At 42.9% G+C, this 26,105-nt stretch overlaps 1 protein-coding gene across 2 annotated transcripts in view; it reads left to right on the forward strand.

Annotated features, from left to right (window-relative positions):
- Positions 1 to 1,123: 1,123 nt before the first annotated feature.
- The window catches only part of fstl4 (follistatin-like 4), a 132,843-nt gene continuing 107,861 nt past the window's right edge, over positions 1,124 to 26,105 (forward strand). For both annotated transcript variants that reach the window (XM_048994815.1, XM_048994816.1), the window contains exons 1-3: positions 1,124 to 1,300; positions 6,750 to 6,879; positions 21,772 to 21,823. In XM_048994815.1, the coding sequence (XP_048850772.1) occupies positions 6,760 to 6,879; positions 21,772 to 21,823 (172 nt within the window). In that variant the 5' untranslated portion in view covers positions 1,124 to 1,300; positions 6,750 to 6,759. The remainder of the gene's footprint in view (positions 1,301 to 6,749; positions 6,880 to 21,771; positions 21,824 to 26,105) is intronic.

Raw genomic sequence — 26,105 nt, forward strand, 5'->3', positions numbered from 1 at the left:
CTTATCTAGTTGCTAGTTAATTGTTATCTTTGAACCAGTCATGTTTCCTTCTGCCCTAAGAAAAATTTTGTGTAAGTAAATCTCTCAGGAGCGTTTTTTTTTAAACATTGCTATAATTTTATTATTCTTCCCTTCGTTTCCTATTTCTATAGGGGATTCGTGAAACTGTCACTTTTTAAAATAAGGAACAAAACAAGTTATTCTCACGTGTTTCTATTGTCACTATTTAATTAGGCAGGAAATTCATCCTGACACGCAGATTCGCTAATTTCGTACTGGCGCGTGCCTACGCGCCGCGGAGCTCTTTAAAGTGAATGATTCAGATCATCTTAAAATATATAAAAAGACTTTGCAAGTAAAATTAGGGGATAACATACCACTGATTAAGGTAGTATGAGTGTGAGTAAGTGTAAGTCAGATGGTACGGGCGGGGATGCAGCTCTGTGCCTCCGCTTAGAATGTCAGACGCAGTAGAATTTTCACTTCAGCTTCCGGACTGGCATGTGCGGTTCGGGAGCTGCTCTGAAATTGATTTGACGGGTATGTCTGGCCTCTGTCCACATATAATGTTAATTGCTTTGGAAAAGTAATTTATTGAAAAGGGAGGCAGAGGTTCATTTGAAATATGTCTGGTATATTTTAGCGGCCACCCTTCTGATCTCCAGGCCTTTCCTCTAGTGTAAAACAGAATATTAAGAAGGTTCCTGTGTGCCACAGGCTGGATCTCGTCAATACTAGGTTAGTTACTAATTTACCTTAGAAACTGGTCGTTAGATAGGCGTAGTGGACTTTTTATGCATAATATCTCATTCTTAGGGGGGGTGGGGATAAACAAAATATTCAAACCATTAAACCTGAGATAAGCTTTGCACAAGGGTTTTAAACCTAGTATTTGTTTAGCCTATTTACGTGTAGTAGTTATTGACATTGCGATCATTTATTTATGAATTTCATTTTCATTGGGGAATCCGCGCGCGCGCAAATAGGCACAGGTGTCAGTTTGGGACCGGAGTATGCAGATATGTTAGTAATGCAGCGTGTGACGTCAGGAGGAGTGTATAGTCTGGAGCCGCTGAAATAGGACAAGCCGGTGCGGAGTGGGGGGCAGACGCGCGGAGGATGGGGTGCCGCAGCCAGTCTGAGCGCTGAAGTACGTCCCTGTTGCCCGAGCCCAGGTTTAAATCACGAGAAGTGATCGGCAAACGGAAGTAAGGCGGCCGCTTCGCATCCAGACCGAATACCTCTGCGACTCGCCTTCGTACCGGCGGTCTCGCGCTTCTTCGCTGGCGGCGTACGACAGGTACGGACCACTTACAAATGATAAGCAGGCATGGTATTGTTTATGCACATGCATATTATCAGTGGCAGAACACTGAATTCCTAAAAAGGTTCCCTTTTGAAGTTTTTAAAAATTTGTAATTGTTATATAGAAATATATTAACTAGAAAATCTATTTGACATTGTTCATTTAGTGGAAGCACATACAGGAGCTTATATATATATATATATATATATATATATATATATATATATATATATATATATATATATATATATATATATTATATATATATATATATATATATATATATATTATATTACAGGCATAATGAATCTTCATTCATCATTAAACACATCACGTAAACACACGCGGTGGTTTCTCCCTTTATCCTGCTTTAAGAGACGCCTTTAGTTTGTTTATTGGTAATTCCGATTTCGAGCATAATCGCTCAGAGCTGTATGACTTGGCAACGTGACACGTATTTAAACAAAAAAATCCTACTTCATAGCAATTTTATACGTGTTGGGGTGCAACTTTAAGAGGGAATCGCGTGAATTAATCGTAAGACAAAAGCAATTCGTGGTTTGCTTGTACTGAGGCTTAGTCGCTTAAAATGGCTTGGCTAGTGTTGGTCAGTGATGTGGAATAAATCTGAATAAGCGCTCATCCTTCTTGTAGTTTGACTTCTCGCATCCAAACGGGACGGTTAAACTGGAGGCTTAACCAGTCGCAATCAAAAGACTGAAAGAATAATTCGCTAGAGAAGTTAGCGATTGGGAAATAGCCTGCAGCACAAGTGCGTCCCATCCCGGTTGGAAAAGCGCTCCGGCAGCCCTGTTAAATGATGCCTCGCACGTCTTCTTATAGCCAAGAAGAAAAGACCACAAGATCCACGAAAACTTCTGTGTTTTGTGCATTTTTGAAAGCAGCGATGCCCGCCGCATTTTTGATCTTAAAGCATTTCTTTCTCTGTGGATTAAACAAAGTTTACTAAAGACGTGCATCCTTATTAGGCGGCAGACGGAGCCGTCCACAAGCGTGGTGCTGAAATCCAGTAGTTTGAATACGCAACATGTGAATTCCCTGTACGTTCGAAACCCAAGTAAGCAAATAGACTGGATAAAGACGTATGTAGATGTATTCACGATATATCGTTAACGTTGTTTGGACATTGTATTATGCTCATGTTTGAGATATATGTCGGCTGTTTTGGGCACTTAAGTAATGTCTTGGAAATGGCGATGGAAGATAATTGGGAGCCGTTGTAGTACAGGCAGTAATGCAGTAGTCAGAATATCCTCGGTGCAGTTTTATAGTCCACGGCAGGCGATTGAAGACCCACTGCATCGATGCAGATCGTCCAGTGGTCATGCTTGACTGATGTTCTTGTCATTGCAGCACCATTAGCAAACGTGTTATAGTACATTATTTAAGTATTTTATTCACGTTTGTTTTACAAAGTAAAAGGTGACAGCGTTACATCATGTAGGCTACTAATATAGCCTTTAAATCCCATTATATGCAGAAAAACATTTAAATCTTATTATATGCAAAAATATCTGAGTGCATTACAAAATACATTTGTAGAATCATTGTGAAAGGTTCTACAGGATGTTTTGGTAATTTATATATAATTTGAATTTCTATGGTATGGCATATCCTGAGAAAATGCACAAAACTAAAAAATTGCCAATCAAAACAAGCAAACAAACAAAACAAATAAATAACAGACAATTGTTGTGGATTTTGTCCTCCTGTAAGATTGGTGAATTTGGATTTTATTTAGGAAATAATAAAAGTATTATTCAATTCAAATTATAATAAAGTATCAAATAAATTAAATAAATCAAAAATATATCTCTTGGTACTGACATATCGTGCCTGGTTTCCACTGTACATTAACACACCCAATTTACGTTTGCTTCTGTTACCTGTTAATTTAGACAGTGGTGCTGTTGCTTGTGGGATACATATGACATGCAGTCCTGAATCCACCTATGGTCTGCATTGGATGTAAACACTTCAAACGGGTGTCTTAAAGAAGTCTGTTTTAGCCGTACAAACGTGTTCTAGCTGAAAGAGGTGTGGTCTATTCTTCTGTGCATGTTTGTTCATCTTCAGTTGTTTTTTTACCTTTATATGTAAACTAAAGTCGGTTGTGCATTGGTGGAAGCGACTCATTGAAACGTTTTTAGCGCTAATGAGGACGACTCATTCACATTGTCTGGTCTACAAATCCACTTAGTTACAGCTGTGTGTAATGATGTGAGAGAATTCTTTGTGCATGTGAAATATATACACAAATGTCAGACAAAAACTGTCTTATTAAATTAATATACGTTTACTGGAGGTCATTGTGCTAAAAAGTAAAAAAGTGTTTAAAAGCGCTTTGAGACAATGTAACAATGTAATGTTGTGAATATTCCCTATACAGACAAAATTAAATTTAAACGAATAAGTACAATGGTATTAAATGGATATATACACATATTGTTTACATTATATAAATATATCTTGCACTATATACTAACAAAAAGGGCAAAAATACATCCATTCATCATCCAAGCACTCGTCCATATTTGTGTAATTTTTATAATCTTTTGTTTTCCTTGGCTGAGCAATATATTACGTCCATCTTGCCCCCCCAAATGGTTGAGCCCCCGGTCAGCATGACTCTGATTCGTTCGCTGGTAGGTTAGCGCATGATATTGAGAAGGCTACCCTTCATTCTCGTGCAGGACAGCAGAGACCACAAGGTCTTACTTCCTCCTGGCCGTAAAGGGATTTAAGAAGGAAAGTCAGATGCTGCTTAACATGGATGGCAGCTCGGGCAGGCCAGGAAATGTCAAGGATCTCTATATGTGTAATTTAAGGCTTTAGCTGCCCCGTGCTCACTTTGTCCCAGCATGCCTGAGGCTATATAAACACCAGTGCTCTGAGAATTAAGCCGGCTTTTTAGACGTGTGGAACATTTCAGTACGGGGGACCTTGCTCTGGCCACAAAGCGTCATCAAATAATCTCCTTACTCTCCGAACGAAAGAAAGAGAAAGGTCAAAGTTGTTACGCTCATCTTTATCGAGCAACTAGCTGGTAGTTTCGTCTAGGCGAACGAAAAGAAAAATCGGCCTAAAAGAAACCCAGGCGTCCTATGGAAAAAAAAGTGTAAATATAAGGATGTTCCTCACAGCTGTGATAAGTACGGATGATGATCATTGAGGATCGTGTCATTCATCTGAAGCAGGGATGAGATTCCCTCTTGACCTCAGGGCTTTAGGTTTTTCTCGTTTTTCAATAATAAATAAAAAAAACGCACATTTATCCAGAAACATTGGAAGGCTCCTGCTCCACTACCTAAATGTTAACTAGAATGTGATTTTATAAAAGTCTGAGAAATTCTAGACTCAACAATATTGTATTCTTTAGTAGTTATATCATAGAATAACTTCTCTGCATGTAATTTAGAGACTTAGCAAATCTTTAATAACTCTGCTTCCTGACCTTGTTTGCACTGAACTGAACTGAGTTTCTTTGCATGAAAGCATCTGCTAAATTAACAAATGTAAATGCAGTTCTGGCTTCTGCGGTTTTCTCGTCTCTTTCGTCTCAGCTGCACATCTGTGGGCGCATCTTCCTCTGTGTCAGGACAAAGGACGTTGCGGCAGCTTAACTCCCCGGTGGCATAGCCGTATAACTTCCGAAACACTTCAGGAGGCTGGAGATTTACCACGTAGTTTTGTCGTATAAAACTTCGGGAAGAATTCATCCCGTTAACCTGGTGTCAGAGCGATAGTGGGTGAAATACGAGTCGCTCTCTCTCCCTGACGGGCAGTTCGATTTACTCTCTCTCGTCCAATCCACAATGGGCGCGCGGAAACCGACGGCAACGCGGCACTGGTCACGACCTCGTTAACGCAACATGGGATGTTGGTCTGCCAGCAAGCGTGTTAAAAGTTATTAAGTCTGTTAGCGAGAGTGTATGGGTGCGTGTGCCGGCCGCAAGGATGGGGCATTTCGTCTCAAGTGGTTGGGGACTTTGATTAAATTAGCATAACGTTTTTGCCCATAAATTAGGCGGGTTAATTTGGGGTAACGATTTTCATTTTTCCGCTGGTATAATTTGTAGCACTTGTCGTGCCGGCTAACGCAGAGTCTTGGGAAATCAGGTCCTGGGCGATCGATATATATTCATGTTTAGCAAAAGATATCTCAGTTCTCTTCGGCGTGCTACTTGGAGACTGCCAGATGACGTTGAATCCATGATGACGTGCAATATATGGCAGCGAAACGAGAAGAACAGGATCCGAACCAGACATTGTGTGCACCAGCCTACGGACGAGACAGTTGGCCGTGCACAGGCCTGCCTGGCACTGGATGGCCACATACTTGTCACTGCAGATACTCTGAAACACATCAAATGACCTTAAACTTGATTTTCGCAAAAAGTCTACAATGACAGTATCCATAATCAATAGGAAACAGATTGAAATTAGATTGAGCTTTTGGAGAGGATCAATATCCCCTTAGGTATCAAATGGAGGGAAAAAGGAACAGGAAGCAAACTCGTTGCATGTTTGACTGCGCTGTTTAATTCACTGTAACCTTCCACCAGTTTTTCCTCTATCCAGTGTCTGTGATTAACCTAAATATGCGCCTGTTTCCTGCGCTATATTCCGCCCTGGAGGTGTTGGCACCTACATCAGGCAATACAGGTGCATCTTATTTCTTGTTTAATGCCTCGTCAGCTGTGCTTTTCGCTAGATCTCTGGGCATACGCTGTGTTTACAGGCTGTTAACAGCTTCCTGGATTCTGGGATCTTTTTTCCCATGTACAGTTCACTGAGAAAATAAAATTTCATATTAATTGCAGGACTAATTATGACAAATTTTTTGCACTCTATTACATTATTATTATTACTATTATTATTTTACATTCTAGGCATAGGAAACCACATACTGAAGCTTGAAAGTTGTTGCACGTCTAGATTCTAGATTCTTGAATTCTGACCCTGTCATTTTAGGTGAGTTTCTGTTTAAAAATATGAATGTATTTATATGTTATCAGTCACCTGATTACATAGAACGTAACACCAAAAACTGAGGGACGGATAAAGTCAGATTATGCTTAATTCTAATTTATATTATTGATTAAAGGTTTGAATCAGATAACAGAAACACATTTAATTGATTCCACAAAACTGTAGGATCGTGTTACTTTTAATAGATACGGCAGATTTGTAATTATCTCATAATAAGCCGACTTCATTGTCTGGGTGCTCAGTTTGACCGGGGATGAAAAAATAATAAGATCAATGACTAAGGGCTGATTTTCAGTGAACTTGAAGATACCGCTGATGGTGCTACAAAAACTCCAGTCACTCCGCTTAATTGGGGGCCTGGCGCAGACCAGCGGCTGGCCTGGCGCGAGCTGTTTGCGATGCTTCACTCCCGCTTTGTACTCCCTGACAGATCGGCGCCAATGGCCTGGATGGGGCTATGGACAGTCTTGCTAGGGGCCTTGCTGTGTCCAGGAGAAGGATGGGCAACCTCAGAAGAGAAGCCTGGAGCAGAAGATATGCCGGCAGTTCTCCAGCTTAAGGTAAGCGTAGCGTTCATATCTGCCCCCCCCCCAGCTCCCACTCCCACCCCCTACCACCTAGTCCAGCTACGACCGACGCCATTAACGAGATTGAATAATGAACCGCAGGGGACGCCTCGGTGCAGCTGTTGAGGGGGCGGAGTGGGAGAGTCTGCAATGAATCTCTGATTGGCTGTCGTGTAAAAGCTCATTTTCATTGGCTGACTGGAGCCTTGGAACGTGCTCTGCGACCATTAAGAAATGCTGGGTGCAGGGACCCATTAAAAGGGTGACGCCCACACGCACTCTTCCACTATTTCCCTCCTGAATACTTCTCTCTCGTGCCGGGTGCTACTTCCTCATTCACAACGTGCAGACCCTCGAATCGATAACTCATCTCCAATAACACGCCCCAGTCGTTCGTTTGATGCATTTGGGTGGGGGAGGGGGGTTGCAGTTTGAAAAATGCTTCCGTCTGGAGGGTGGGGCACAATAGTGACAGCAGAGGAATTCCGATGCATAAATACAGCTTGGAGATTCCCGAAAAACTCCCCAGGGGCGCTGGGGATACGGCCTCCCCCCTCCTAACCTCTGCTCTCACCCCTGTGTGCGCATGCCGAGCAGAGCATGATGGGATATGCAGAAGGACTCCCTGGCTGTCATCTCCCAGTTCTTAATGCAATTAAGCCTGTCCACTTTCACCCATGGGAAAGGCGACTGTAGGAAAATGGGCGCCCCCCCCCCCCCCCTTCCTTCAGGGGCAATTCTGTCCTCCGAAACTCTCCAGTGCAAACAGAGCACCTGCCAGGCTTACAAAGAACGGAGGTAAAAATAAAATAACATAAATTAAAAAGCTGGTCCCCTTTTTTTTTGTTGCAATTTTTACCACTGAGGGTACTGAAGGATTAGCTTTGCTAGCCTACATCGGACATATGGTACCAGAAAGCACGTTTAAGTGGGGTAGGTTCACTTCAGCATGTGTTTCAGTTGGGGAATTGGGAGGAATTATTTACAAATCAGATAAAATGACTGTTACCATGCTATCTCGGCTCTGGGTTTTCCTTCGCTGCTGCTTATAAGGGTGCTTTAATCTCTCCGTTTAAAGGCAGAGCACACTCTGGCTAACGGTGTCGTGTTTTCCCATTTTTACTACATACTTCTGTCAAATTACTTCACTTACCCAATAATCGGTCATATTTAATCATGACCCTCACCGCTAACTCTATGCGATCAGCATACAACCACGGTTACACTTCAATGGCGTGTGCGCGTGCACTGAACCGGCCGATACGTTATCACACCCAATTTCAAAGTTTAGAATTTTTTTTTGGCAACAGAAACCGGGTTCAGGAGCCGCTGAAGAGGACACGTCCTGCAGGCTCGGCGACGTAGGTCTTGATATAAGTCCTACAGCAGTCAGTGAGGATGAGAGGTGCGGAGAGGCATGTGGCATGTGACAGGTCCCGGTCTGAGGTGTGCCGTTAGCTCGCCAGCAGCTGTACTACCGGCCAATGTGACCACCTAGGCGAGCATCATCTAGTACCAGCACCCGTGTCCAAGGCAAAGTGAAATTGGCTGGTAAATCGCCACCCACTGAGAAGTCGGACCCCTAGGTGACCATCTGTGCTGCCCGTTGGATTGACTGTCCCTGCTGTTTACCATATAGCTACCATACCGTACCCCTCGGGTGTAAATGACACGTACATTGTTGATTATTATTATCAACAACTAGGCCTATATATTCAGTTTCACATGTTTTGTCGTACTTATTGCAATAATTAGGATTAGATTTGTATCTCTTTGTCAGTAATATAGACATTTAGTCATTTTTAAATGTAACACATGAGGTTCGTATTCATTTGCCTCGGGCCGTAGATTCCCAGTCACACCTGTCCACGTAGATTATTCCGTGCTTCTGCCTATGATGCTATTTAAGTGAACGCAGTTTCACCGTAACCGTGTGGAGGCGGCAAGTGTCAGTCACGTCAGAGAAAAAAAGTGATTAGTAATAACGCCTTTAGTTACGCCCTCGTTTCTTTTCCACGACTTTGCGTCTGAGAGGTTAGCATGGCGTGCAGAGTAATTATAAACGGCATGGCCACACACATCGGGACTGTCCTCCATCCATCCATTTTCCAAACCGCTTATCCTATTGGGTCGCGGGGGGGCCGGAGCCTATCCCGGAAGCAATAGGCACGAGGCAGGGAACAACCCAGGATGGGGGGCCAGCCCATCGCAGGGCACACTCACACACCATTCACTCACGCATGCACACCTACGGTCAATTTAGTAACTCCAATTAGCCTCAGCATGTTTTTGGACTGTGGGGGGAAACCGGAGTACCCGGAGGAAACCCTACGATGACACGGGGAGAACATGCAAACTCCACACACATGTGACCCAGGCGGAGACTCGAACCCGGGTCCCAGAGGTGTGAGGCAACAGTGCTAACCACTGCACCATCATGCCGCCCCCGGGACTGGCCTGTGAAATAAAAAGAATTATTCTGATAGGGCCGTGTAAACTAACCTAAGTTATTAAACCAGTCCTGGGACATAAATATTCAAATATCACTCACTTATTTTGAGTCTGCTAGTCATAGAAACGTATATTTGGGTCTGGTCCTTGACTGTGACCGCAGTTTGCGGGTTCTGCGAGCCCGTTTGCCGGCATCCATTCCGTCATAATTTAGCCCCCACTCCAAGCTACGTTTACTGTCTGTAACGTGGGGAGTGGCATGATTTTAAGCACAGCCTTTCAATTGTGACAATTCAGTGTTAATCTTTCCCAAAATACCCCCCCGATTAAGCAGCAGATCGCTGCAATCCTCAGAAGTCATTATTTAAAAACTCGACTCGGTAACTAGCTAGCTGCGAGCGATCAGGGGAAATGTCATTTCTGACATAGCCTCAGAATGTGCACATGTTCACGTGTGTATATATGAAGGTGTGCAGCTTGCTTGCTCCCACGTTTGACCCTGTTAAACCTGGCAGAGCGGGTTGAGAGAGAGCTTCCTTCTGCATTTTTATTTTTTTGCATTAATGAAATTAATCATTTTTAACACGATTTCACCTGCCTACTCTCTGTTTATTCCATTAAAATTGTGCTGACCGGGTTTTACGAAATATCATCAGTCTTCGTGATTATTCCAATTACTTAAGAACTCATAAAATCGGCAGCTGTACAATACCAGCCTGTTTATGCATGAACTCTGTATATTAGCTGCAGAGAGTTATAGGAAAATTATAAATCAACCGACAGATCTTGACTTTTAAGATGAAGCCTCACTACAGTACATGAAGTGAAGGGAAAAATACAGTAGGGCTATAATTTATTATGGAATCTGTGACAATAGTTTGGCTTTATTTGCTAAAGCCTGTCAGAAGAGAGAGCTATACGCTCTGCTTATAGCACCTGCTTGTGAAAAATGCTTACATCTCTATACGGATTTGCATTCACCCAGACGAAAGTCTGGTAATTTAAAATGTTTATTGGGTTCATATTGCGATTCATACGGGGGACACAGTGTTATAAACAGACCCAAAACAACTGGGTTGATTTATTACCTCATTCCAACAAATGGGGTGGGTGTGTGTGTGTGTGGGGGGGGGAAGGTGCTTTCAATGTTTGTACCGTAGTTAAAATTACGACAGCAGGTAGTAAGCGGTAGAGGTGGATTGTTCATGGCCAGTAAGTAAAAAAATCCAGACCACGGTTTTGTTACAACCAGCCAGTAGTTGAGTATAAAGAGTCACAGTCACAGAGCACTCAACTGGTTGGCTGAAACAAAATCTTGGTCTGGATTTTAACTTTCTGGGCCTGAACTATCCGCTTCTGGTAAGTGGTAACATTGGGACGAGTTGGTGGGTGGTCTTTGTGTGTGACGTGGTATGTCAAGTAGGGCTAGTTTGTTTTAGAATGTAAGGACACATCTAAGAACATTTCTGCCTAATTTTAGTATGTTAATTCAGCTTTTCAGATTATCGTTCTGCTACCGTGAGACAGAGCTTGCAAAGACGACAGTTCCTCTCCAAGATGTGCGAATATTAATCGAGCAAACCCTTCACGACGGGGTGAGGAGGTGTCTCTGTACTAATGCCCAAAGCTCATGTGCTCTACTTGTGACACTGAGAAGTGGATTCAAACGTACAGCTGTCGTCAGTATGGATGTATCCTGAAATTCAGATGACAACTTAAAGACCTGTCATTGAATATTGCTGTCTAACTAGTAGTATGTATTACAGTAATATTATCAAATTCATTGCATTCCTTCATCGATCGATCCATCCATCCATCGTCCACCCATCATCCGTCCATCCATCCATCCCTCTGTCCACCTATCATCCATCCATCCATCCGTTTGTCCACCTATCATCCATCCGTCTATCCATCCATCCATCCATCCATCCATCCACCCACTTATCCAGTGGTTATGGGGGGTCCCATTAATATAGATTTAGTTTGTATTTCAGATTTACTTCCCATAACTTCCATATTCAGAATGTCTTCTGCATCACGTGTCATCTGGTGGTTAATCTATCATTTCATGTGTCATTTGGTGGGTAATCTGGTGGTTATTCTCCACGCTTAAATTCATGCACCTTCAGCAGATTTATCAGTCCTAGACCCCCAAAGCTTATTTATTATAAAATGGGCTCAGCAGCGGTTCGAGATCCACTAGATATCGTGGCCCTGTAATGCATGCCATTTAGAGCAGAGATAAATTTGGGGTTGGAATTTGGGCAGATAAAGGATTTTATGTCCATTGTATTTGATGAAATGTGGTTTTTGTGGTCACATGGTATGAGTTAGGCCTTTTTAAACGATTCTAATGCCAATTTCTAGACAAGCTCGAGCTTTTTAGGGTTTTCAAAGATGAGCTTCATCCGAAAATATACTTTAGATAAGAAAAGAGTTTGTCTAGTCTTATGTCTTTCGGCAAACAAAATTTCATTACAGTTTCATCATCGAGGCATTGTTCACAAAATACTCTCCACAGCCAAGATAGCTGTTCCCATTTAAATTATATTACTGCGCAACTCTTTCTCTTTTAAATGCCTTTTTAATTTACCCGATAAGCCCGTTTCTTGTTTGGATGGAGAGAAGAAAGGGAAAGGAAGAGGGAAAGAGTAAATAACGAAAAAGAAGAGCAGAGTGGATAGAGGAAAACGAGTAAAAAAAAACGATCGCACCATTCCCAAAACAGAAGTATTTGCGAAGATTATGTTTACGTTTAATAATTTACAATGATTGAATTCAAATGAATCGCTCGCGTACGTGAATGGCCCCCTTAGGTGCTGTTTGCATGAACCGGCAGTCACTGTAAAGTTTGTAATGTAACTGACTGCAGTCCAGGAATAGCCATGACAGTGAGTAAGCGATATAAAAAACATTCATCACCGTGTGTCACTTGTGTACACAGAGGCATTTTTGGGGTATGAGCCTCACTTTTCCCACCTTTCAACTCGCACCGCACCCTCCGAATACCCCCCAGCACCCGCCATCCTCCAAAAAAGTATGCGCTATGAATTGAAGAAGTTTTAAATTTTTCGGTCCTCAGCTCTACAAATAGTCTAGGAGGAACGAAATAACCTTGCAGCTCGTTTGATCGTTTAAGACACGAAACACAAGCATTTATGAGTCCAGTTAGGCGGTAGATATTTTGTATCTTTCATCCATAGCGTCTCGTATCCTGAGACGTATAAGGATGAGCTTGCGATATTCATTTCGGTGCTCTGTGGATTAACATATGCTTAGTGTGGCGACCAGATTTTTTTGGATTGTTTGATAAAGCTGGTTTGGTGATAAAAGAGAGCGGCTGTGAGCTTTTCCAAAGCAGCTGTTCCATGTCCCGCCTTGTAGGGCGTAATCTGCCAAAACGCCTTCTGTGCTGTGTGGTGTCGAGGATGAGGCCACTAACCAGAGTGTTCGCCCTGGACATGTGATCCACGTGAAAGGCCTGCCCTGGCCCTCATGTTGCGCACCAATTATCACTCTAATTACCATAATATTCCTAATATCATGGCCACACACGTCAAAAAAAATCCCTATATCCGTGAAGCATGTGTTTATAATAGATGTAGTACGTGTTTCTATTAGTTAATCATGCCACTAAGTATAACTTAAATCAGCAGTTTTTTTTTAAATATAATTTATGTAGGTCGTTAATTTCACACTTGGACTATGATGAATTTTTCAATGCCTATGTTGTTTTGGTTTTCTGAGTCCTCATTATTAGCATTTTTTTTGCCTATTCAACAGTAAATAGAATACTTTACATTGTTTAATTTCATCTATCCATCTTACAACCAATTACCCAGGTTAGGGTCACGGGGCGATATGGTATATTTTTTTATTTGTAAATACTTTCGATGCAAAAAAAAAACGTCTTTATAAACACTAATAATTAAGGAGCAGCTTGTTGTGGGATGGATGTGTGCAACAGGGCAGGTCAGAGGCAGCATTTAAACGCAGACGAGGGCTCCCACTGGCATTAATGACTGCTGGTGTTTCACCATGGAAATGCAGCTGATCAGGCTAACCCGGACTCCTTCACGAATGTTTACGAGAATGCGAGGATACGAAAATCCATAAAATGCGTTTAACTGCTTCAAACACCTTAATTTGTCATACTTGTCCCGCTGTGGCTGTTTTGTGAAGTTGCGGTGTGACGAAAGAAAATTTCAGCGGAGCTAGACATGCAGACATGCAGATGGATGGATGGAAAGAGCTCCAAGACAGACCTAATTATAAAATGGGGACAGTGTATTCCTACAGTCGTTTTGTACACAGCTAGCAGATTATCAGCTGCATAATGCTAAATAACTCATCTGAAATGCATAATTTAATACCTCACAGTGCTCCTTTTATATTTTAGCCCTCAAAGTAATAGGATCCAAGCAACTCAGAGCATTACCACAGCGTCTTGCTGCGCTTCTGTAACTGTGGCTAATTTGCTAATATATTTCTGTACTAGGATCAGCAGAAAGTTGGCAGGCAGATTCTGTTCTCAGGGAACTTTATGCCGTACGATGCTGCGTAAATCTGAGGTAGTGCGAGTGTTTGTTTGTGTCTGAAAGATAAGACGGAGGTATATGGTTTGACGAGGGCCCCGGAGACATAGCTGGTTTGTCAGAATAAGTTGATATCTGTAGAAGAGATCAGGATGTGCTTCGGGGATGGACAGAATGTTAATGTTTGTGCTTTAGAAATCCCGTCGGCGTTATCAGACACAAAGGAGCACGTCTTAACAAAAGCGTGTCATTACGCCTAGAGAGGCAAACGGCCTAGTGGGGCTTTCCTCTGCGTCTCTGAGACTAATCTCAGGATCTGAACAGCTTAAGGACTCTTTAAGAAATTTACTTTGGACATAAAATAAGACGAAATTATGCCTGTCTTGTTTGTCATTTTTATAGAAATTCCCGAATGTGTTAAGGATTCGCCTTTTAATCCACTCAGCCCCCCGTAACTGCTTAGAGAGTGCAGGGTGATGGCGTGTTTTGGAATTTGTTTCAATAATAACGGGATTCCTCAAACAAATTCGGCAAAAATCCGAACGCTTCCGAAACCACGGTGTTTTCACGCCCGCCATGTGCTACGGACAGCCCACAGTTGACTTAGGAGTCGACAGGCTTCAAGAACAGCCAAGTGATTTGTCATCTGATGCGGTTTTGCTGGCAGGTCTCTCCCCCTTGGCACCTTTGAGTGATTTTTTCGAGGTCGTCGCACCTTTCCGTCGTGTGCACTTCCCATTTCTACAGCATGCGATGGCAATATTGACAAAGAAACTAAGTTAACGTTGTCGTCTAGGATTTTTATGAGTGGATATTTGCTCAGAGAACTGAATGATACGCACTCAGGTAACTCACTTGAAGTTAAGCAGGTTTGGGCGTGGCTAGAACTTGAATGGGAAACTAGCTAGGGATGCTGCTGAAAGAGGTGTTGGTGTGGCCAATAGGGGGAGCCCATCCTGTGGTCTGTGTGAATCCCAGTGACCCAGTGCAGTGACACGGTAGCCCATCCTATGGTCAGTGTGGATCCCAGTGACCCAATGCAGTGACACGGTAGCCCATCCTGTGGTCTGTGTGAATCCCAGTGACCCAGTGCAGTGACATGGTAGCCCATCCTATGGTCAGTGTGGATCCCAGTGACCCAGTGCAGTGACACGGTAGTCCATCCTATGGTCAGTGTGGATCCCAGTGCAGTGACACGGTAGCCCATCCTGTGGTCTGTGTGAATCCCAGTGACCCAGTGCAGTGACACGGTAGCCCATCCTATGGTCAGTGTGGATCCCAGTGAGCCAGTGCAGTGACACGGTAGCCCATCCTATGGTCAGTGTGGATCCCAATGAACCAGTGCAGTGACACGGTAGCCCATCCTGTTGTCTGTATGGATCCCATGCCCCAATGCAGTGACACAGTAGCCCATCCTATGGTCAGTGTGGATCCCAATACCCCAGTGCAGTGACACGGTAGCCCATCCTATGGTCAGTGTGGATCCCAATACCCCAGTGCAGTGACAGGGACCCTGCGCTGTAAAAATGGCACCATCTTTCAGCTGAGATACGAAACCAAGGTCCCGACTCTTTGACGTCATAAAAGATCCCTGGTCATCTTTCAAAAAAGTAGGGATGGTACCCTGATGTCCTGAGTAAAATTGCCCATGTGGTCCTTTCAAATCTGGCCTCCTAATCATCCCCTGTACCTACATGGTGAATTCTCTCCTGCCCCTTCACCACCTTAGCTACTGTCTGGTGAGCGTACTACTGCCGTTGCATCATCCAGGTGGGGGCTACACAGTAGTGGGGGCTGAAGTGGCTCCCCATTGCTTCTGTAAAGCACTTTGGGTGTCTTGAAAAGTGCTATATAAATGTAATATACTTTATAATATATAGGTTTACAACCTGGCAGTGCTCAGTTCCAGCTAAATGCATTATAACCTTGTTTTTAATCTGTCCTTTCAAATCAGGGAGGTTAATTAACTTTGCTAATCAATGTGAGTTTATGGGCATTCTGTGCTGCCTGTGGTTTGATTTTTGTTTCCTAATTTAACTTATCAGCTTAATCCTCTAGATCAGCAGCAGAGTCAAACGTCAGCAACAACAGCAACAGCTGCAACAAAAAAATCTAATGCCCATTGCAGATGATCACACACACAGTCTCGGACGATACAGCGATATGGAAGACTGCTAATGATGAATGTTTTTCACCTGAGAACATCATTTTGCTCATTTTATTTGGCACACAATAGGAATCACAATGACAACATAACAGAAGCATATTTGTAGCACACTGTCAGAAAAAATGGTTCAGCCCTTGTACAAACAACACTAATGTACCCACAGTGCTCCTAAAATGTTCCTCAGAGTCCATTTCTGTACCTTAAAAGGTACACTTACTTACAGCTGAAGGTACAACTGGCAGACTCTTGAGGGTACAGCCCCAATGACAATCTCTCCAAGGTACAAATTGGTATTTTTTCTGACATTGTAAGACTTTGCCGAAAAACACAGAAAAAAAAAATCTAAGTTACATTATACAAAACATCCAGCAATTTCTTATTTATAAGGTATTTCCTGATTTGTCAGAAAAATATGGAATATTATGAACAAAGAGGCATTTGTCCACCCTACTCAAGCAAGACACAGTAATGGACTTTACCTTGACATTTGTAGAATAGCTTGATATCACAATTTTCTCTAAATATTTCATGGAGAACAGTTTTGTCAAATGTAGCCGACAAAGGCTCATAAAAGGAATAGTTTTTTGAGGTTGGATGTGCTGGAAGATTTTTGGCCAAGAATGTTCTGGATACATTTAATTAGTTACTGGCAATGGGATCTAGTCTTTAGTGGTGAAACATTCGGTTTTCTACTCCAACCTGAATACTGATATAAGAACCTCTGCATAATTACCCTTTCGGCTTAATATTTCAACTTTTTTTAAAACTTTTTGCATATTCATTCTACTGTAACACATTCCATTTATTATGTTTTGCAAATCGCAGCAGTTGCCAGGTTTCATTTCTGCCTGCCAGCCCAAGATCCCAAAATCTGGACTGTAGGGCTGCTTACCCTGATGCAGTGAGACAGGATTTCAGCCACTGTGACACGTCTCCGCAGGATCGTCTCACGCCAGATGACAGTCGCAGTGTGAACGACGCATCGTCCAAACTGGAACGTGTTCGTCTTTCGTTATATTGGGGAAGCCACTGGATAAGCAGCGAAATGGTAAATAGCGAGGATCCTGCATTTTTACCCAGGAGTCTGTTCAGGATACGGCGTTAAATTCATACAGCAGGCGATGAACGTGCGATAGCCAAAGGAATAAAATAAATGCAAAGAAAAACTGGACCATCAGTCGCAATGATGTCAAGCAGGTTTGTAAGGCGACAACAGGCTGAATGAGGAGAACTGACATTTATCCCAGCAAATTAAATCAGCTCATAATGTTCAAAAAGCAGTTACACGCATTTTACGAAAAAAGACGACAGACTGTCCTTTTCCGTCACTTATGTCTGAAACGTCACTCTTCCCAAGGGGGCGGTGAATTCGAGCAGCTGATCTTAAATCACATTGCGTACAGAGACAGAGGGAGAGAGTCAATAGTTTGCTCAGTTTTTGTACAATAGCTACCACTGCGCATGATAACGAGAAAGAATAAACAAAAAATACAAGAAAAAAATTATTAAAAACTGGTAATTAAATAGGGTTAGTTTTTCATTTATTATACACTTAATATTAAGATAACTTTATTGATCTCTGTTGGGGGGAAATTTCTTTGTCATATAATAAGAAAGTGTAAAGTAAATAAACAGGCAATAAATAAGTAAAATTTGTAGTACAATAACCATGAAAATATAAAGAATAAATAATAAATAAAGAATAAATTGAAGTGTGCAAAACAATGTAACAGTGTATTAAACTCAGTATTAAGTCAAGTTATTAAGTCGCTATTTCTGTTATTGGTGGGAGGTGTATTTTAAGTAGCTGGGGTGAAATGATTTTTAATATATACATCAAAATTGGACTATGTGCTTAAAGGTTACTCCAGATAAGCTGGCATTTATTGTGAACACATTTTCTATTAAACCCACTGACAGTATCGCTGTGCTCTCAAAAATTCTAAATGTGTTTGGAAAATTGAAAGATAGCAAGGAGATTTAGGCGGGGGGGGGGGGTGGGGGGTGACCTTGGGTAACTCCATTCTCCAGTCCGTTTATGACCCCCCAGTTTCGGAGGTTATTTCTACTTCCAAAACCTGACGAGGTGAAAATTACAGGCCTGCATCACCCCCCCCTGTGTTTTTTTTATTAATAGAGAAGTGAGACCCCTGACTCTTGTTAAAAGGGTTTCCTGCTGCTTCCCTGCCAGTGGGTCAGTGACTCATCTCACCCCCCACATCCGTGCCGGACCCCTATCATCACAGGCTCGTGTCGAGGCTACAGTCGGACACGTCACCACTGACCGCTGCGCTGTTATTGCCTCCTCTCTGCCGCCACTGAGTTCGTCGGGTAATTATAGGATTTTTAGGAAGTGGGGACATAAGAGGGGCCATAATTCATACAGTGGAGCCGACCTTATCATTAGCCAGTGATGTGTTTTGTATGGGTGAGTGGCGGTGCTCTGTGGACCAATCAGAATTCAGCTGGGGGGCGGTCCCTCTGTAGCCCCGCCCCCATACACATCTCTATAGTTGGATATGGTGGCAGATAGATCTCCCGTGAACTTTTCAGATTCAGCTTGACAAAAGTCGCCATTCCAGGGTTTCTAGTTTAATTACGCGGGAGATGGAATATACCTGAAGTGGGGGGGGGGGTAGGGGGGGCGCTGATATCATTTAGCAATTAATCAAAGGCCTTCATTGTATGTGCTGTCAGGTTTGCCTTAAATGGCACTCAGGTTAGGACCCATTCAGGTGTCGGCTGCGAATTCATTTTGGCAGCGAGTCCCTCAGACTTTCATTACATTTTAATAAAACCATTACAATACGAGAAACACATCTCACTCCACAGTAAATGGGGGTGGGTCGTCAGCCTGTCGCTACGGCAACTCAAAGCGACTCGACGCGAGGAGCGGCTCCTTAAAGCATCTCAGTTCATTCTTGGTGCCCTTGATTGCTTTGCCAATCAGTCATTGCGATTTAATAAGTTAATAAGTTAACAACCTAAATATGATTAACCGATTCCGATTTTCTGTCTTTGAAACAGGGGTATCAAACCAAGATCCTGCCCCATCTTTTTGTAGTGACTGAGCAGATGAATGAATCGGGTCATTTCATTCGCGTCAAACCAATAATGCCGAACACTCAAAGCGGTTAAATCATTATAATCTCATCTTTAAATTCAAGATAATCTACTTTCGTTACAGATGCTCACTGTGTGAGTCTGATGAAAGAGTCATACACACATATTACTACACACACACACACCGTACACACACACACCGCACACATACACACCGCACACATATTACTAGACACACACACACTGCACACATATTACTACACACACACACCATACACACACACACCGCACACATATTACTACACACACACACCGTACACACACACACCACACACATATTACTACACACACACACCGTACACACACACACCGCACACATATTACTACACACACACACCGCGTAAACACACACCACACACATATCTGTATTCATGTCTTTGTGGGGACCATCCATCCATTTCTTTGAGAAATCCCTACAATTACAACCTTAACCCCCACCCAGCCTTAACCTTAAGCATAAGCAACCAAACAAAATACAAGACTTTTGGCATTTTTAGTTTGTTGATTGTTCACAGATCATTGAGAAATGGTCCCCACAAAATCAAACATTTGGTATTATAAACATAGTACATACACACACACACACAGATCCCACCCATCCCCCACACACACACAAATCTCACCCACCGCCCCGCACACATATACACACACACAGATCCCACACACTCACACAGATCCCACCCACCGCCCTGCACACATATACACACGCAGATCCCACTCACCCGCCCCCCCCCCCCACACATATACACACACACACATCCCACCTCCCCACACACACACACAAATCCCACCCACCCACTCCCCCAGACACATATACAAACACCCACACACACAGACCTCTCACACACACACACACACATACACATGTGTACCCCTGCCTTGTGCCCGATATTGACTGGAACATGCTTCAGATTCCCCCACAGACACATGCCCCCATCCCCCTCCATGTTACTCTGCGAAAGTGGCCAATAGATGGATGTGTGCATGCATATTTAGAGTCTAATGGATAAAGATATTAAAAAAAAAGTGGGAAATTTCAATTTGCACTGTACAGTACCACGTAGCAGCATATAATCGTTGAAATCATGCAAATTCACCAAGTATTCCTCTGTTATTAAATTGTCTCCCTGATGCGTTCGATATCAGTTATTATCAGACTGGATATTTTAATGTAGTAATTCAGATTAAGTACATCCCCACTAGAACAGGAACCTCTCTCACTTCGTGAGTCTAGACCCAATAACTATCCGTTTTCCTGAACCTCGTACAGTTAAGACAATCAGAGAGTGGGCACAGTTTCCCTTACTGGTGTTTTGCAGTTGGTGAAAGGCTACATTCTGTGTCAACGCCCAGAAAAGCAGTGAATTACCAGCTAAACCCAGTGTCTCACACACAAGCTTTCACTGCAGGCCTCATTATGGTCTTGGATTTGGTACAAAGGATGCTCTGTATTGTACTGCAGGGCCAGGCATAATAAAAGGTATACAGAACATCAGGGAAGGTGAAAATTGAGGCTTCAGAACCTGTGGTGGGTGGGATTATAGTATGCTGTCAAACACTCTAACCAATGAGAACTGCCCAAAACCAGTGATTGACATTCGTGATTGACGAATCAAGATTGTCTACCTGTCATGGGTTTCGATGCCGTTTTTTCCCCCTTCAGTGGTGAACTGTAAAAATAACCATATTAGCTTCAAGCTTTGGCGGTGCTTCAAAGTGATCCCCGTGAAGTCTGCATGTTCTTCCAGCGTTCACATTGGTTTCTTCTAACCACCGAAGGAGCTTTCACTGCCGCAGTGCAATCCATGGACATGCAGTTGTGCGACACGGCAGAGAACGTGAACCGTCTTTAAAGGCGCGTGTTATTTTCTAAATACCTCGATGTCTGCCCGTTGAACGCCTCACGCTGACGCCTGCATCTGACAAATGTTTCGGCTTCACGCCGCTAAGGGCGATGGAACACAAAAGCCATCGTGGAGTTAAGTGGCCGGGCGATGAGCTCAGATCAGACGGTGACTGAAGAATGTTGCGGTGAACAGGAGACGAACACAACTACAGAACCAACAAGAGTTACCACAGGAGGTATATTAGGGGCTGCGTAGTGTGATGTAGGGACAAGTGTGAAGGAAAACGTTGATCCTTCTCCAGGCTGTATGAAGTATCCTGGAGTCTAAGTCAGACAGCATAGGGTCACAATCGAGCACAATGTAGGGTAACAGCCCTGGATGGGGGCCAGCATCACTGCATCACTCATCACACTTAAATTTCATGACCTGCTTGTTTGTTTTGTGGAGAAATATATGGGTCCCCCCCCCCATCTTTGTTGGTAAACGAAGAGATATCTTCACAGTGGCACCGGCTCACCGTAGATGTTCTGAGGTATCCGGAAGCGAGCGTGATGTCACAGGAAGGGCTTGGAGACATCGCTAGGATCGTGGCAATGTGGGCGCAGCCTTCCTGTGACACCGGGCGTAATCAGACGTCCCGGGCATGTCGGAACGTTCACTGTTTTCGGGAAGGCGCAAATCTTGACGTGGAACGTGGATCAGTACATTGCCTGTGATTAATTGATATTGTAAATGTTGATGAGTCTTTCTTCTCGTTCTGTAGCCTGAAGGAGCAGGACCTACGAACGGAAGAGCAGACAATGCAGCCAAAAACTGTGAGTACCGACATCATTTCCTACATTCCTGATCTGAAGTAGACATCTCCCTCCATCTTGAACTGATACTAATAGATAAAATTACATGAGGAGCCACCACGATTCACACTGTTTGGAGGAGAGTTCGGGTTCAAATCCAGACCAAGGTTTTGTTTCAACCAACCAGTTGAGTATAAAGAGTGACAATCACAGAGCACTCAGCTGGTTGGTTGAAACAAAATCTTGGTCTGGATTTATACCTGGACCTGAACTTTCCACCTCCGCTATTCACGGCACCCTAACTGTGCTTTTCAAATCTTGTCATAAAGGACAGGTACAAAACTTCTAGCAGACTAGCTAAAGACAAGTGCCCATCAAGCGGCACGGCTATGTCCAAATACTTCTGCTTATTGGACGATAAATAAGCTTGCCGTTTACAATGCTCCTCTGTACTTACCACCGGCTAAAACAGCCAAAGAATGAAGATCAAACTGCCTACACAAATGCTATGGACCAGTTCCTGAGCTGTGCTATTAGGTTAGACATTTTTAATGCTACTAATCCTGCAAGCTGAGCACAGGGTGTACAGCATTCTGCTATGGGAGAGTTTGTATTCAGTTTGTCAGTGGTCTTTTAGATTTTTCAAGTGTATCAGTTGTGCCTGGATGTCCCTTAAGAGAATGCCATGCATTTATGAAGCATATATTCAGGAAGACATTTTCCTACATATTACAAGATTTATGCATATATTGAAATGCTTTTAATTTAATTTAATTTAATTTCAAGACATCCTTTAAGTTTGTGAATTGCTTCATTAGTCGAAATAATTTCAAAATATGATGTTCAGTAAATTGAAACGTCTAAGGAATATCCCAATCCGCCTAACAGCTTGCTTTGATAAATTTAATATGACCCACTTATTAATGCTTGGGGTGTGTGGGGGGGGGGGGGGGGGGCATTACAAATTATTGAATTGCTGCAGGAGATTAATAGCTTTGATGAGCTCTAAGTAAGATGGAAAATTATAATTATTTGTATTTGCAGCAGAAAGACTGCTTTGATTGGCAGGCAGGCAGAGAGACAGACAGACAGGTAGAGAGACAGAAGGGCAGAGAGACAATCACATGGACAGGCAGGCAAAAAACAGACAGACAGACAGACAGACAGACAGACTATTTACCCCTGAGGATATACAATTACCGTTCTAACACTAGGATTGAAAATTTGGACACTTCACAGTCAATAAAGATGCTCTAACAAGTACAGCCTAAGGCGCTTGGTCTTGCTTTGTGCACTATTTTGTATTTTTAGGCTCAATTCAGCTGCCCGAATCACAAGACACCTCGGATTAGATGAAATTAGAAAGAAGCGTTGATTCCTCCCGAGACTGATCGCTTATTGTTCGCTTACACGCTGAGCGCCTTCGCCGTCGAGAGAAACACGCCGCGGTTTTATGCGAGGACCGAAAAAATAAATGAAAAATCACTGCGGTTCCTGGCGTTTCCCGCCGGTTGTTCCCGCCGCTTCCGCCGCGTCCTTTGCTGAACAGGCTTTATTGTCGTGTCTATACACCTCACTTACTGACTGTGACATTAATCAAAGTGTCCCAGTTTTCTCTCAGAGATAAGTTACCTGTGAAATCTGTGATGTGCATAGGGGACACTGGTTTTTTGTACATTTTTTAATAACTGCAATCTCTCTGTAAGCCTTCGGAAAGGTCAGTTTTGTCAAAAAAAGCTACTTTTTTAGTTTTTCTTATTATGATTGTCTATTTTTATTTTTATTTCGTTTTTTTTGGCTTAATCCGCAATCGAATGTTCTCAGTTTGTGCGAGATCAGTTTTTGTCAGCCCAGTCCTTAAGGACGCTCGGAGTCCACATTTTTGCTCCCCTCCCAGCACCCAGCCAATCAAGAACACCGAACACCTGGTACAGAAAATGTGGACTGTCTGGGGGTCCCTGAAGACTGGGTTGAGTATGTTAGAAGATCGATTTTGCCGTGAGAGTTTGATGCATCTCTGAATGTTGTGAGGGTTTGAAAGCAGGGCGCCATCACATATCGAAACCACAGGAAGAACCGGACCCAAGTTGATAAGCCCTGTGTGGTTTATACAGTCCAGTGCTTTCCAGCCCAATCCACACAGACAGTACACATTTATGCTCCCTCCCAGCTCCCAACACTTGTACCAGGCATTCAGTGTTCTGAATTGGCTGGGAGCTGGGAGGGAGCAAAAATGTGGACTGTCTGGCGATCCCAGAGGACCGGGTTGGGAAACACTGATTGAGATAATAATTGGGTGGCAATTGCATATGGCTCAGCTGACAGGCACATCCTTCAATGAGCTCGAAATGACTGAAAGAAGCCATTTGGGGAATTTGTTGGAGTAAAATATACAGGAATGTTCAGCTAAGAAAAAACTAGCTTAACGGGTATCTGTGAGAAAAGCGAATGTATTTAAATTACAGTGCAGTAAGGATGACGATACATCCCTTTGGCTGGTCCCAGTGCCATACTTAGTAAAGTTGAGTTATATGCTACATTAAACGATTGTTTTGCCATAAAATTCCTATGACTTCTTCCTGAAAGAAAGGAATCTGTGCCGGATTTATTCCCTAAGCCCTCTAGGAAAATGTAAGAACTAATAAAAAAAAGCTTTTTTTCAATTGGCTAAAGCACCGAAACGGTTTCGCATCCGATTTGTGGATGTGTTTTTTCCCCTAGAGTGTCCAGTCAGCGCAGTTTTCCCAGAATGCACTGGGGAAAATGCAATGAGCCCTCGCACGTAACATTTCATTGGCTGTGAGCTTACGTACTTTCCCGGCCTACGAGCTCAACTCCGCCCAAGAGGGCTGGAATCAGAGTGCCGAAATCTGCAAAAAAAAAAAAACTTAATTTAAATAATCAACTCGACTGCTGCGTTCCATTTCAACGGGGGAGGCGAGCGAGCCCCTCTCCGTCTGATAATACGTTTACTGAGATGTATAATTTCATTCGGCTGAAGAACACTGAAGGTCACCAAGGGTACTCTTAATATAATAACTGAACAGAACCATAAAAAAAACCCCAACGCAATGGCTTTCAATTAAATATCAGTTATCAGCATTAGATAAAAGTTATTACATCATCGCTTCCCATGGTGCCTCAGCGGGTAGCAAAAGTAGGTTCAAATCCCACCTCTGGTCTAATATCATCAGAGAACACGCAGCGAGCTATGCAGCAGTCAGCGGGATCGTTTTCCGGAGTCTTTCAGTGGTTAAGATGTTCTCTGCGTGGAGGTAACCTTGAACTGCAGGTTCCTCTTGGGTTCTGCGCTCTCAGATGAAAGCGGTACTGGTAATGGGATAACTGCTTATAAAGTGATTATGACTCCTAGAACAGTACGCCGACTCCGGTTCCCGTCACCTGATTCCCTTTCCCTCAACGGAAACTGTTACATAAAATCCTCACTGTGAAACATTTTGAATGCCTTTTAATGATTGTGACGACATTAAATTAATACTACTAATAATACAACTAATTGTTGTTATCGTTTTTATTGTTATTACTGCAGTGTGTTACTGCAAATCTCCTTCCAGAACCACCCAAACGTATGGCCTGTTCACGCATTCCGCCATTCCTATCTTGTAGCAGTCCGTGATTGAGGCTGCCTTCATGTAGGCTGACATATTTTAACTCTACCTTATGCATGACCCATGAATACAAGGGGATTAAATAAAAGCCGTGCGATTTTCATTGATCGTTCATATAGATATATATGAGGATACCGCGGTAAGTAAATTGTCTCTTTTGGCTTCCATTTGAACAGATTATAATCGTACTGAAATATAGATCTTTTTGAAAAGAAAAAGAAGATCGATGCTGATATTAAGGGACACAAATCTGGAAATTTAAGTTGTGGTGGCCATTTTCCTGAGTGTGCAATATCACAGAGCCTATTTATAGATTAGGCCAGAATGAAGTGTGTGCTCTTTTAAATATAGAGTGAAACTGAGGCTGCATTACAGTACAGCTGTAGGAAGTACGTTCACTTTATGCAGGTATCTGTTCAGCCGTTTTTTAATCATATCTTACGACGCCATTGAATTTCTAGCACTAAAATGCGCTGTTCCGTTTTTTGACTGAAAATAAGACTGGTGCCTTAAAAGCACCAGCAACACGAAACAATTTAGCAATATTCATTAAAACTTCATGCAAGCGCTATTTACCAGCGGACTCGAATTGATTTTCATTATGCAGCACTTTGCGTTTCTCAGACGAAGCCAAGGCGAGGTGCCGAATTACTTTTCTCGATGGAGAGAGCGGC

Source organism: Brienomyrus brachyistius, chromosome 24 (genome assembly GCF_023856365.1).
Source record: "Brienomyrus brachyistius isolate T26 chromosome 24, BBRACH_0.4, whole genome shotgun sequence".
In the NCBI taxonomy this organism is placed as follows: domain Eukaryota; kingdom Metazoa; phylum Chordata; class Actinopteri; order Osteoglossiformes; family Mormyridae; genus Brienomyrus; species Brienomyrus brachyistius.